General features: G+C 42.3%; 1 protein-coding gene across 1 annotated transcript in view; it reads right to left on the reverse strand.

The window, feature by feature from the left end:
- Positions 1-454: 454 nt before the first annotated feature.
- Positions 455-13,707, reverse strand: part of tmprss3a (transmembrane serine protease 3a) — a gene marked incomplete at its 3' end in the record, with an annotated part of 57,797 nt that continues 44,544 nt past the window's right edge. Inside the window, 7 exon segments of the mRNA XM_048239415.1 lie at positions 455-507; positions 723-804; positions 8,373-8,515; positions 8,837-8,932; positions 9,205-9,374; positions 9,591-9,756; positions 10,524-10,570. Of these exon segments, the coding sequence (XP_048095372.1) occupies positions 455-507; positions 723-804; positions 8,373-8,515; positions 8,837-8,932; positions 9,205-9,374; positions 9,591-9,756; positions 10,524-10,570 (757 nt within the window).

The following is a 13,707-nucleotide window of genomic DNA, read 5'->3' on the forward strand; positions in this document are numbered from 1 at the left end:
ACACCATACTCACACAGACACACAAACACACACACACGTGTGCACATGCACACTCACACACACACACACCATACACACACTCACACCATACACACACACGTGTGCACATGCACACGCACGCACACACACACACACACTCACACCATACACCCACATACATGCACACACCCACATACACTCACACACACACACATGTGCGAACATGCACACACATACACACTCACACCATACACACACACACGTGTGCACATACACACACATGCACACGCACGCTCACACACACCCACATACACTCACACGCACTCACACAAACGCACACACATTCACGTTTATATATGCACATGTTGTAGCCAGACACACTGGTTGTGTTTAGGGGTTTATTAAAAAATTATTAGTGTGTGTGTGTGTGTGTGTACCTCCATGTGTGTGTGTATACCTCCATGTGTGAGTGTATCCAGCGGAGTGTGTGTGTGACGCGTGTGTAGACTCCAGGTTAATTTCTAATGTGTAGAGTATGTGTGTGTGTGGACCATGTGTGAGTAGCTTGTTCCTCAGACGGATGTGTGTGTGTATTCCACATGTGTGACGCGTGTGTAGACTCCAGGTTAGCCCATAGTGTGTGTAGAGTGTGTGTGTGTGTCCATGTGAGTACTCATGTGTGAGTGTACGAGTGTGTGGTGTGACGCCAGGGTGTAGATCCAGGCTTGCTGGGTGTCAGCGATCCCTTTTCCCCCCCCAGCTGACCACTCCCACCAGCTTCCACACAGAGTCCACGTCACACGCCAGGGGACCACCACTATCACCCTGCACACACACACACACACATATATATATATATATATATTACACACACACACACATATATATTACACACACACACACACACACATATATATTACACACACACATACATATATATATATATATATATATATATATATATATATATATATATTACACACACACACACACATATATATATTACACACACACACATATATATTACAAACACACATATTATACACACACACACACACACACATATATATATTATATTACACACACACACACATATTATATACACACACACATATATATATAACACAAAACACACACACACACATATATATATATATATTACACACACACACACACACACATATATATATTACACACACACACATATATATTACACACACACACACATATTATACACACACACACACATATATATTACACAAACACACACACACACACACATATATTTACACACACACACACATATTATACACACACACATATATATATTACACAAACACACACACACACACACACATATTATACACACACACACACATATTACACAAACACACACACATATATATTACACAAACACACACACACACATATATATATATATATATATATATATATATATATATATATATATATATATATATATATATATATATATTACACACACACACACATATATATTACACAAACACACACACACACATATTATACACACACACAAACGCACATAATATAAACACACACATACACTGTGAAAGTAGATTAGTGTTTAGCACCAGCAAAATAAAGACATAAAGAATAAAACAACAGTGATGGGTCATGAAATGTTTAGTTGCAGATATATCACATAACACATGGTGAACGGTAACGTTACTCATTTCTGGTGAATAATGTCTCGTCATCTCATTTGCAAAAAATAGCCTGCTAATTTGCTTCCTTCACTGAGGTAACGTTAGCTTGAGGTTGGCATTGTTAGCCTGCTAATTTGCTCCCTTCACTGAGGTAACGTTAGCCTGAGGCTAGCAATGTTAGCCTGCTAATTTGCTCCCTTCACCGCTGAGGCTCGCATTGTTAGCCTGCTAATTTGCTCCCTTCCAGGGCTCTCAAGTTTTGAAGTTTGCAAGGAGTGAGACTTTGTTTCTCAGGGGAGGGGCGTGGCATTGGCACAGTGCCACGCCCCCCTGATCAAGTACATGAAAGTCCTACGCCTGCTTGAAGCCCTTCCCCGATCAACAGACCCATGAGAGAAACACAAATTCCATTATTTCAAACACACTGTTTTATTTATTCTAGAACCCTATAGTAAATAATAATAACATAAATTATAATAATAATTTTACCCAAATGGGCCCATTGAACAGCAGTGGCTCATTCTGCTCTAAACAAACAGAAAACAACCAAATGAGAAAAAGCATATTTAGCCCCAAAATTGTCTCTTGAACAGTGGTGGTTCTGTCTGTGTGTGTGTGTGTGTGTGTGTGTGTTGTAAGTGTTTGTGGCAGATTTTGATGCCTTGATGACTGATACTGGGGGCTCCCATTTAAAGAACTGTGGTTCAATGTCAGCCATTTTCACAGTCATGAGGCCATCCTTAAAAATATTCTTGTTTGCAGTAACAGCCAAATTAAAAAAAAAAAGTTAAAAAAAAGTCGGTAGGTAGGTCAATATATTTTTTTTCAAGATTCAAAGTAAAAAAAAGTACAATTTTGGTCATGGTGATTACGTAGGTATGAATTTAAACAAACGTGCATATTGTGACGTAACTGACTGGGTCCTCAACCCGTGCCTTCAGGCGCATCACTGCAAACCTCAATCTGATGCAGGTTATGTAGACCAGCCTTTCTCAAACTTCTTTGACCTGAGGCCTAGTCATGGCAGACTTTGGGGTCATAGGGCTCATCTACACGTACCCAACCCCACTCCCTCCAAATCAAATTGTCATTATCATTATCACGATCATTATTATGCCTATATTGTTATACATGCACTTTCACTTAAATGTTTTGTGACATGCACATCAGAGGACTGCTTTACTAATGTAAGATATAATTAGTTTAATTGCTTTTGCATGGTTGCATGATGCTTGCTTAAGAAAAGAAATACTTATCAAAACAGCAACAATTATATGGGTGCTATTGTTTTGGGATGTTTCCCTCATGCAAGCATCATACATTGGTAGGAAATGGAGAAAAAACGTGTTTTAAGTGTCGTTAAACAATTAAATAGCATTCAACAGGTTGAAGTGGAGCTTTGATACCAACGTTATCGCATTAGTTTCAGTTTCTCTCGCGCAGACGCCTGCATTGAATGAACACTCATACTACCACCACTTTATTGTATGGCTCCATGTTTAATGACATCGATAGCAAAACGCTTTTTTTTTTTTTTTTGTCGGTCCGGGTATCTTGATCAACTGCGCAGCAAATTATCAAACGAAGCACCAGGCCTAATTTCACTCCACGACTCCACGGACCAGCAGTCCACGTTGCGGACCCACATCAAAACAAAACAATTTCCCTGATTGGTTGAGAAATCCTATTTTCTGACTGGCCGATAGGTTAGTAACTGAACAGCAGCTCTCTGAGCTGAATGAGCCGCTACAGACAGCAACGTTGTGTGACACGTTTGTAAAAATATAGCCCTTAGAAATTTCTGTGCGGGCAAGTTAATAATTTCTCGGAGGAGAAATGCCATGTGTGGCGTGAGCCGCAGGAAGTCATTGAATGCGTGTGTCTCACGCTTCAATGCGCGGAGACTTGAGAGGTCTGCTCCCTTCACTGAGGTAACATTAGCCTGAGGCTAGCAATGTTAGCCTAGGATAGCTTTAGTGACAGTGCAGCAGGTTCATCATCACTAAATTGATCAAGTTCAGTTCAAAAAAGTAAATCCATGTCAGGTTTAACTGTCCTTGGTGGTCAAATGAGTCACCGTTTCATGCACTGTGCTTCTCCCCTAACGTTAGTTCCTCATCATTCTTGAGCTGTAAGGGCCAACGGTAGCCTAGCTAAAACCCAAATAAGTGCAAGATACGCCTGTCTATTTCAATGAAATCAGTATCTCGTTTCCCAGCTTCTAATACAGACCCATGTGAACCATATTTATAACTTTTTGCTAGTGAAAGACTTGATGACCCATGTGAACCATATTTATAACTTTTTGTTAGTGAAAGACTTGATGAACGTTTTTGCGCTCATTTTCAGGTGCATTTGATTCGCATTTCGGCAACGTGTTCCCATCCAGGTTGCCTACTTCCAGTCCAGAAAGCTCGTAACTTGAGACAGTCTTGATCTGCCCCATCGTCCGTAGGAGAATCTCAGTCTTACGGCCTCTAGCGTTTAACTGTCTTCTCAGTCTCTCCGTACAGAACGTCCCTGAACTTCCTGGATCCAGAAAGGCGTAGGTCAGCACAGCCTTGCTTCCCTTAGTGACTTTTACTTGCACCGGCACAATTGACAGAGCACAGTCTTTGCCTGCCCCGGTTACTTCACCAGCTTTGAGGGTGACATGACCGCTGTTGATGGAGGTCTTCTTCTGTTTTACTGGCTCAGTTGGCTTCACTTTGTCTAAATGCAAGACGGTGGGGTGCCTACCTTGACATTTCTCACAGGTCATCCTCCTCTTGCAGTCTTTACTCATGTGTCCTCTCAGAAGACATCCAAAACAGAAGCCTTTGGTTTTCAGAAACTCTACTGTGGCCACATGTGGCTGTGTCTTCAACTTCTGGCAATCCTTCAGCTGATGTTTGCCTTCACAGGCGGCAGAGATGTTTTGATATTTGAATGTTTGGTCTTTTGCACATGTTCTGATGTCGCAGTCATCAGTCAACACTGCTACTGTTGTAGCAAAGCTACTGCCCTTGCTCCTTATTGAGTTTGGCTGTTTGAAAATGGCTGCAGTCTTGGTCTTGTTGAGGTCTTGAATGTCATCAAACAGAGGGTCCAGCAGGATCTTGGCCTGCTTCTCCATAAAGGCTACGAGATGGAAACGGGCTCTGCGACCTGTTCTTTCCAGGATATCACATGCAGTCGATCTCCACTTCTCTCTCAGTTTGTAGGGCAGTTTGGTAATAATCAGTTTCATGTTGGAGGGTAAATCTAGCTCTTCCATGATCTTTAGGTCTTGCATTGTGTTACAGCAGCCTCTAAGATACAGTGCATATCTCTGTAGTTCCTTTCCATCGTCGGACTTGATATTTGTCCATTTCAGGGCCTTATCCATGTATGCCATTGTAACTTTCAGGTCATCTCCAAAGTTCTCCTGTAGGAGTTTTTTAGCTTTGCGGTATCCTCTTGATGGATCCATATGGAAGCAGCTTTGGACGAGTTCTCTGGGTTGTCCTGTCGTATACTGCTCAAGATAGTAAAGGCGATCTTGACTGTTTGCTGTTTTGTCTTCAATGCTATATTCAAAGGCATGCATGAATGTTGTAAAGCTTAGTGGATCACCTTGAAAGGTTGGTATTTCTATAACAGGTAATAGTGCTTGCTTATGTTGCAGTACAAGTAAATCAACAATGTCATTCTGTCTTTGAATGACAGAAGACAAATCGTCATAGTCTGGACTTGGCTTAGGCTTTTGACTACCACCTTTTCTATTCATCTTATCCTGCTTGAGCTTTGAAGGGATTGATGTCTTAGCAATCGTGATAGACTGCTTTGAAGTTGAGACTGGGCTCTTTGGCATTGCCTGCTGTTGCTTAGGAATTGTAAGGACTCGTAAGGACTTGTAAGGAGAATTTTTTGCAGTGGCGTTTTAGGAACTGTAGATATTCTAGCAAACTCCACAGGCGACTGTCTTTGTCTTGATGCATGTAAAAATGGTCTATGACTTTCTAAGTAGGAGTTCATGCCATCTTCAGACTTTCCTGACTGCAAATCAAAGCTTTCCAGAACCTTTATCTTGGCATCTGATGCAGCGATTTCTGCTTCGAGTTCTGTGGCTTCAATCTTGGAGTCCAAAATCAAGTGCCTGCTTAGCATTCAATGCTTCCCTACGTGACAACAGTGCAGCTTGCTCAGGAAGAGCTTTCCTATGTGCAGATGTCACTGAAGATGATTTAGATTTACTAACAGAAATGCTATCATTTGGATGAACGAAATCTTGTAGATCCCTTGACTCTGGATTTAATGCACCCTCTTGCTGCTCTGATATAGTCACTGGTTCAACAGACTCCTGATCTTCTGCAAGAAATTCCTGTTTATCTGATTCATCTTGCTTTGCCATTAATTCCTCCCAATCCTGTACCTCTTCCAGGAAATCTTCAAATGTTTCTATCCTAGGTTTATACCATTCAACTTTGTCTATTTGTTTTCCTGTTCAGGTAATACATTTTGCACAGAATCATGGGCATTCTTAAATTCTTCACAAACTGATTGGAAAATGAGAAAATGTTTTTTCACAGCATCAATATCCTTTTCTTGCATTGTCCTTTTAATGTCATTCATTTTGCGTGTACATTTTGCTAATTTGCCTTTTCTGACCTTCTTTAGTTCCTTAATATGCTCATCCATTTCAGCAGAATGAGTATCATCCATAGTGGCCATTAACAATTTTAGGCTTGAAGGACACGTTCAATAGGCCTTTAAATGCAGCGTGATTCACGCAATTCAAACAAACAATCAAAAGTTCCACTAATGAAACCCAAAACCGTATGCTATCAAATCAATTATTTCTAAATCAATGAACACTTATGCTTCAAAGTTTATATTTTAAAGTACAGCCAAGCACTTCACACTTAGTAGACAAGGTGACTAAAGCACAATGTTACAACGTTGCAGTCTCAACGTTGAAACGTTTCAATTCAAATCACGCTACACTGCATCAAATTTTCCCGACGTTTATCAAGCACTCAATCAAAGAGTCAACGTTATGCTTGTCCACATAAAACAATCAGAGTTCGGGTGGTTTATCGCGTTACTCACGACCCGACGAAAGTTTTCACCATCAGCAGCTTTCTCCAATGCACCAGGTGTCCTGATAACAGCATTTTAACTTTATTTTGGCAACTTGTCTCACCTTCTTATCAAGCCGCCGCGCGAGCCAGGCCGGGGGGATTTTGGACGCACGTTCAAACAAACTTAAATATTCAAATTCCAACAAAAATAGGATCTTCTATCCTTCTAAATACAACCTAAATATATTCCAAAGATGTATGCGTGTATCAATGTAAATGTAAACGAAAAGCTTCAATGTTGTTTTGTAAGTTGTTACTGTAGTTCGTGAGTTTGTGTGTTCGTGGTCAAAAAACTGTATCGCTCCCAACTGTGGCTAGAGCTTCTTCTCTAATGCGTTCACCTGCCAGGCCTCACTTCCTGTCTCCATATATAGGAGTTCCTGGTGGTGTCATAAAGCAAAGTAAAAGTGCCAGCAGGAGGAGGTAAATTTCAATAAAATAAACTTAAGCTTAAATTGGCCCTAACACCCTACACACACACATATACACACACATACACTGTGAATAGATTAGTGTTTAGCACCAGCAAAATAAAGACATAAAGAATAAAGACAACAGTGATGGGTCATGAAATGTTTAGTTGCAGATATATCACATAACACATGGTGAACGGTAACGTTACTCATTTCTGGAGAGTAATGTCTCGTCATCTCATTTGCAAAAAATAGCCTGCTAATTTGCTCCCTTCACTGAGGTAACGTTAGCCTGATGCTAGCAATGTTAGCCTGCTAATTTGCTCCCTTCACTGAGGTAACGTTAGCCTGAGGCTAGCAATGTTAGCCTGCTTATTTGCTTCCTTGACTGAGGTAACATTAGCCCGAGGCTAGCCATGTTAGCCTAGGATAGCTTTAGTGACAGTGCAGCAGGTTCATCATCACTAAATTGATCAAGTTCAGATCAATTATATCAAATGATGTGAAAGTAATAAAAAAGTAAATCCATGTCAGGTTTAACTGTCCTTGGTGGTCAAATGAGTCACCGTTTCATGCACTGTGCTTCTCCCCTAACATTAGTTCCTCATCATTCTTGAGCTGTAAGGGCCAACGGTAGCCTAGCTAAAACCCAAATAAGTGCAAGATATGCCTGTCTATTTCAATGAAATCAGTACTCACGTAAATCAGTACTCACGTATCTCACCAGCTTCTAATACAGACCCATGTAAACCATATTTATAACTTTTTGGTAGTGAAAGACTTGATGACCCATGTGAACCACATTTATAACTTTTTGTTAGTGAAAGACTTGATGAAGTTTTTGCGCTCATTTCAGGTGCATTTGATTCGCAACGTGCACGTAAAAACATGGTTAGTAGAACTACAACGTGCAGGTAATGCACAAACAGGAAAAACGTGTAACGCAGGTAATGCATAAAACAGGAAAAACGCACGTAGAAAACATGGCGAGGTATGTACAAACAGGAAAACGTGCACGTGAAAACATGGCGAGGTATGTACAAACAGGAAAACTGAGGAATAAGCGCAGACTGCCTGATTAGTAGAACTACTAGGCCTACTCTGTATGTCACTGCTCATTGACATCTTATTATCATGTATGATCGCTAAAGTTTGATTCTTTTTAATGTCACACACACACACACACACACCTGACAGGAGTCAGTTCCTCCATCCAGGTATCCAGCGCAGATCATTCCCGGAGAGATGATTCCTGGATACACACCTGGCTGAGTGCACACCTTAGAGGACATGAGAGGGACCCGAGCTCCCTGTAGAGACACACTGGGCTCACCTACACACACACACGCACGCAGGCACGCACGCACACACACACACACACACACGCACACACACACCTTAGAGAACATGAGAGGGACCCGAGCTCCCTGTAGAGACACACTGGGCTCCACCTACACACACACACCTTAGAGAAGATGAGAGGGACCCGAGCTCTCTGCAGAGACACACTGGGCTCACCTACACACACACACACACGCTCACACACACATAGACACACCTTAGAGGACATGAAAGGGACCCAAGCTCCCTGCAGAGACACACTGGTCTCACCTACACACACACACACATACACACACACTACACACACACACACCTTCATACTCCTGGCTACCCCAGCCTGAGATCCAGCACATCCTCCCCTCCTGAAACTCCTCCCCAAAGCCAGGCAGACAGATGGGCTCCACCAATCCTGAGAGGGGAGAGAGAGGGAGAGAGAGAGAGAGAGAGGGAGGGAGAGAGAGAGAGAGAGAGAGAGGGAGGGAGAGAGAGAGAGAGAGAGGGGAGAGGGAGAAAGGAAGGGAGAGAGAGGGAGGGAGAGAGAGAGTGAGTGAGCAGTAGTGATGTAGTTATGACATCATTACATCATCCGCTGTCCCGTAGTTATGACATCATTACATCATCCGCTGTCCCTTAGTTATGAGGTAACTGAGGGCCATTGGGTGAGAGATGGGTGGGGCTTACCATTAAAAGTCAGTGGATTGGCTAGTTTCATCAGTGCGATGTCATAGTCCAGCCCTTTGGGGCGGTACCGGCTGTGGTAGATGATCTTCTCCACGGCAACGGACTGGGCTCCATATACTGGTTGGTCGATGAGCCCCACATGCACCGCCCACAGGCGGGGATATGCAAATCTGAGGCACAGAAATCCACCAATCAGCACATCTGAGTCACAGCAATCTACCAATCAGTGTGTATGTGTGTGTGTGTGTGTGTGTGTGTGTGTGCATGTGTGTGTGCGTGAGCGTGCATGTGCGTGTGTGTGATGATGGAGCCTCCACACAGGTGTGTGTGAGTGCGTGTGTGTGTGTGTGTGTGTGTATGTGCATGTGTGTGTGTGTGTGTGTTACCCGTAGACGCAGTGTGCGGCGGTGAGGACCCAGGTGTGTGTGATGATGGAGCCTCCACACAGATGCTCGCTGTGGAAGTGGAGGCTGACCTGCCATGGGAACTGCCCCTCCCCCGACACGTTCCCCCCCACGATACGGGCACCGAAACGAGGCCTGGAGCCACAGGCTACACACACACACACACATACGGTACACACACACACACACACACACACACACACACACACATACATGCACGCACACACACACACACATGCACACTCACATACACACACACATGCACACATATACGGTACACACACACACACAAACACACACACATACACACATATACGGTACACACACACATATACGGTACACACACACATACACATATACGGTACACACACAAACATACACACATATACAGTACACACACTCACACACATATATGGTACACACACACATATACAGTACACATACACATATACGGTACACACAAACACACACACACACATACACATACACAAATACGGTACATACACACACACATACACAAATACGGTACATACACACACACACACACATACACATATACGGTACACACACACACATATATAGTACACACACACATACACATATACGGTACACACACAAACACACATACACACATATACGGTACACACACTCACACACATATACGGAACACACACACATATACAGTACACACACACACATATATACACACACACACACACAGATATACGGTACACACACACGCACACATACACACACACACATACACAAATACGGTACACACACACACATACGGTACACACACACACACATATACGGTACACACTCACATATAAATATATTTATACAGTATATATACACATATGCCACAATTGGAAATTGTGTGTGTGTGTGCGTGCGTGGGTGAGAAAGACCCACCTTGGCATTGGAGTGTGACGACCATCCCTGATGGGCACTGTGTTCTGCTGCACAGACATCATTTAAAACAAAGAAAATGAATAAGACAACATCAAAGACACGAGATAATTAGAAGACAGATTCAGCATGTGTACACAAGATAGAATAATTAAAAGACAGATTCAGCATGTGTACACAAGGTAGAATAATTAGAAGACAGATTCAGCATGTGTACACAAGATAGAATAATTAGAAGACAGATTCAGAATGTGTAACAGTGCAGTCAGCAGAAGTAGTGTTAATTTCGTCAGACGAGACGAGAGGAAATATGTTAGTCAACAACCTTTTTTTTCATGACTAAGACGCAAGACGATGACGAGACAGCAGTAATGTCCTGAAACACTGACTAAGACTATCTTAAGATGCATTATTGTTGACCTAAAAAAAGAGAGAGACTAAAATGTTTTGCATGAAATAAAAACTAAGATAAAAATCTCTTCATTTTCGTCTACAAAATGAGAAGACAGAATATCTAGCTGTTATTTTTTCAAAATATTCGAATGAGTTCATACGCAACAGCTTTCCTGTAGGCTAGTCTACGTGCTGTTGCTGCAACCCTGTGGCTGCAACACGAAACTACATGGAACAAGAACACTGGAGATTTCTGCCAGAGTTAGCAAGATAACTACCTAAGCTGTATGCCACAATGCTACATACCCAGAAGTTGAAGCTTCTCTCATACAAATTAACATCCCCAGAATGTCCATACGAAAAATGTTCATCATGTAATGTCAACTATTTAACTAGTTAGACTGATGATGCAAAGTTTGCAAGTAAGCTAATATGGAAAGTTAAGCTAGCAAGTTAGCTATGGCTAAGATGGAGAGTCTGTTTGGGGAATGTGTTGTGTTTAAGATATCGCCATCTAGCGCAAAAGGAGTAAAACATTAATACTTTGGTTCACGACAGTGTTTCTCAAACTTTTTCAGTTTCAGGACCACTTAACTAACCCTAGCTAAAAAAAAAAAAAAAAAAAGATTATACCTTCTTCAACAGTAGCCTATAATTAGTCTATACTATAGGCCTACTCACTGAACCACTTTGCTTATTGTGTGGATTCATACTGTATGATTTAAACTGGCATATCTTACATAGACAGTGTTGCAGAACTGTTTTTACATACAAGTTGGTTCAATATTGCAAACAACTCATCTATATTATATTTTACCACGCCTGCTCGTGGACCACTTGGGAAAGCTTTATGACCACCAGTGATTCCCGGACCACACTTGAGAAACACTGGTCTACTTAATATGACAGTGGTCCATTCAAATCTTTACATCTATGGTCAAATCCCAGCCGAGCTATAACTGTAGCTCGACTTACCTGTGCATGTAAACATACTGACTGACAAAAAATCAGAATGAGTAATTATAACAGACGAGTAGCCCTGTGGACACACAATATTGTTGGAAAATTGAGATGTGTGAAACACTATTTGACTCAAATGGTAATCAGAAATAATTTGTTATAAAAAAAAAAGACTAAAATGTGTTGACTAAAACTGACTAAGACTAAGATACCTTTAGTTTTCTTTTTGACTAAAACTAGACTAAAATGACTAGACTTTTAGTCGACTAAAACTTGACTAACAAAAATTATATTTGAATGACTAAATATGACAAAGACTAAAAAGGACATTTCGTCACAAGACTAAGACTAGGACTAAATTAAAAATAGGTGACAAAATTAACACTAAGCAGAAGGCATCTGAGAATAGTTTGGTTTTAAGTCTAGATTTAAAACTGGCTACAGTTGGGGCCTTTCTGATGTCCAGTGCTGAGCCGTGTTGCTGTATTGATAGTCTCAGGTGGCTCCAGAGCTGAGCCGTGTTGCTCCAGAGCTGAGCCGTGTTGCTGTATTGATAGTCTCAGGTGGCTCCAGAGCTGAGTCATGTTGCTGCCTCAGGACCACTATGTCAGGATTGTCTCGGAAGCGCAGCATCTGACTTGCTGGAGTTGCACAGGTAGGGAGGAGTATTGCTGTAGAGGTGGGTATTGGTAGTTGATCAGGTGCTGTAGAGGTGGGTATTGGTAGTTGATCAGGTGCTGTAGAGGTGGGTATTGGTAGTTGATCAGGTGCTGTAGAGGTGGGTATTGGTAGTAGATCAGGTGCTGTAGAGGTGGGTATTGGTGTAGAGGTGGGTATTGGTAGTTGATCAGGTGTTGTAGAGGTGGGTATTGGTAGTTGATCAGGTGCTGTAGAGGTGGGTATTGGTAGTTGATCAGGTGCTGTAGAGGTGGGTATTGGTAGTAGATCAGGTGCTGTAGAGGTGGGTATTGGTGTAGAGGTGGGTATTGGTAGTTGATCAGGTGTTGTAGAGGTGGGTATTGGTAGTTGATCAGGTGTTGTAGAGGTGGGTATTGGTGTAGAGGTGGGTATTGGTAGTTGATCAAGTGTTGTAGAGGTGGGTATTGGTGTAGAGGTGGGTATTGCTAGTTGATCAGGTGTTGTAGAGGTGGGTATTGGTGTAGAGGTGGGTATTGGTAGTTGATCAGGTGCTGTAGAGGTGGGGAGGAGTATTGGTGTAGAGGTGGGTATTGGTAGTTGATCAGGTGCTGTAGAGGTGGGTATTGGTAGTTGATCAGGTGTTGTAGAGGTGGGGAGGAGTATTGGTAGTTGATCAGGTGCTGTAGAGGTGGGTATTGGTAGTTGATCAGGTGCTGTAGAGGTGGGTATTGGTAGTTGATCAGGTGTTGTAGAGGTGGGTATTGGTAGTAGATCAGGTGCTGTAGAGGTGGGGAGGAGTATTGGTAGTAGATCAGGTGCTGTAGAGGTGGGTATTGGTAGTTGATCAGGTGTTGTAGATGTGGGTATTGGTAGTAGATCAGGTGCTGTAGAGGTGGGTATTGGTAGTTGATCAGGTGCTGTAGAGGTGGGGAGGAGTATTGGTAGTTGATCAGGTGCTGTAGAGGTGGGTATTGGTAGTTGATCAGGTGTTGTAGAGGTGGGTATTGGTGTAGAGGTGGGTATTGGTAGTTGATCAGGTGGGGAAGGGCATTGGTACTGGTCTTGCAACCCTTCCTTTCTGATAGCACCTATTGGTACTGGTCTTTCTGATAGCACCTATTGGTACTGGTCTTTCTGATAGCACCTATGAAGGCTGCTGAGAGGCCTTATGCTCATTACATCCATTTGTTTGCTG

Source organism: Alosa alosa, chromosome 3 (assembly GCF_017589495.1).
Source record: "Alosa alosa isolate M-15738 ecotype Scorff River chromosome 3, AALO_Geno_1.1, whole genome shotgun sequence".
NCBI lineage: Eukaryota > Metazoa > Chordata > Actinopteri > Clupeiformes > Clupeidae > Alosa > Alosa alosa.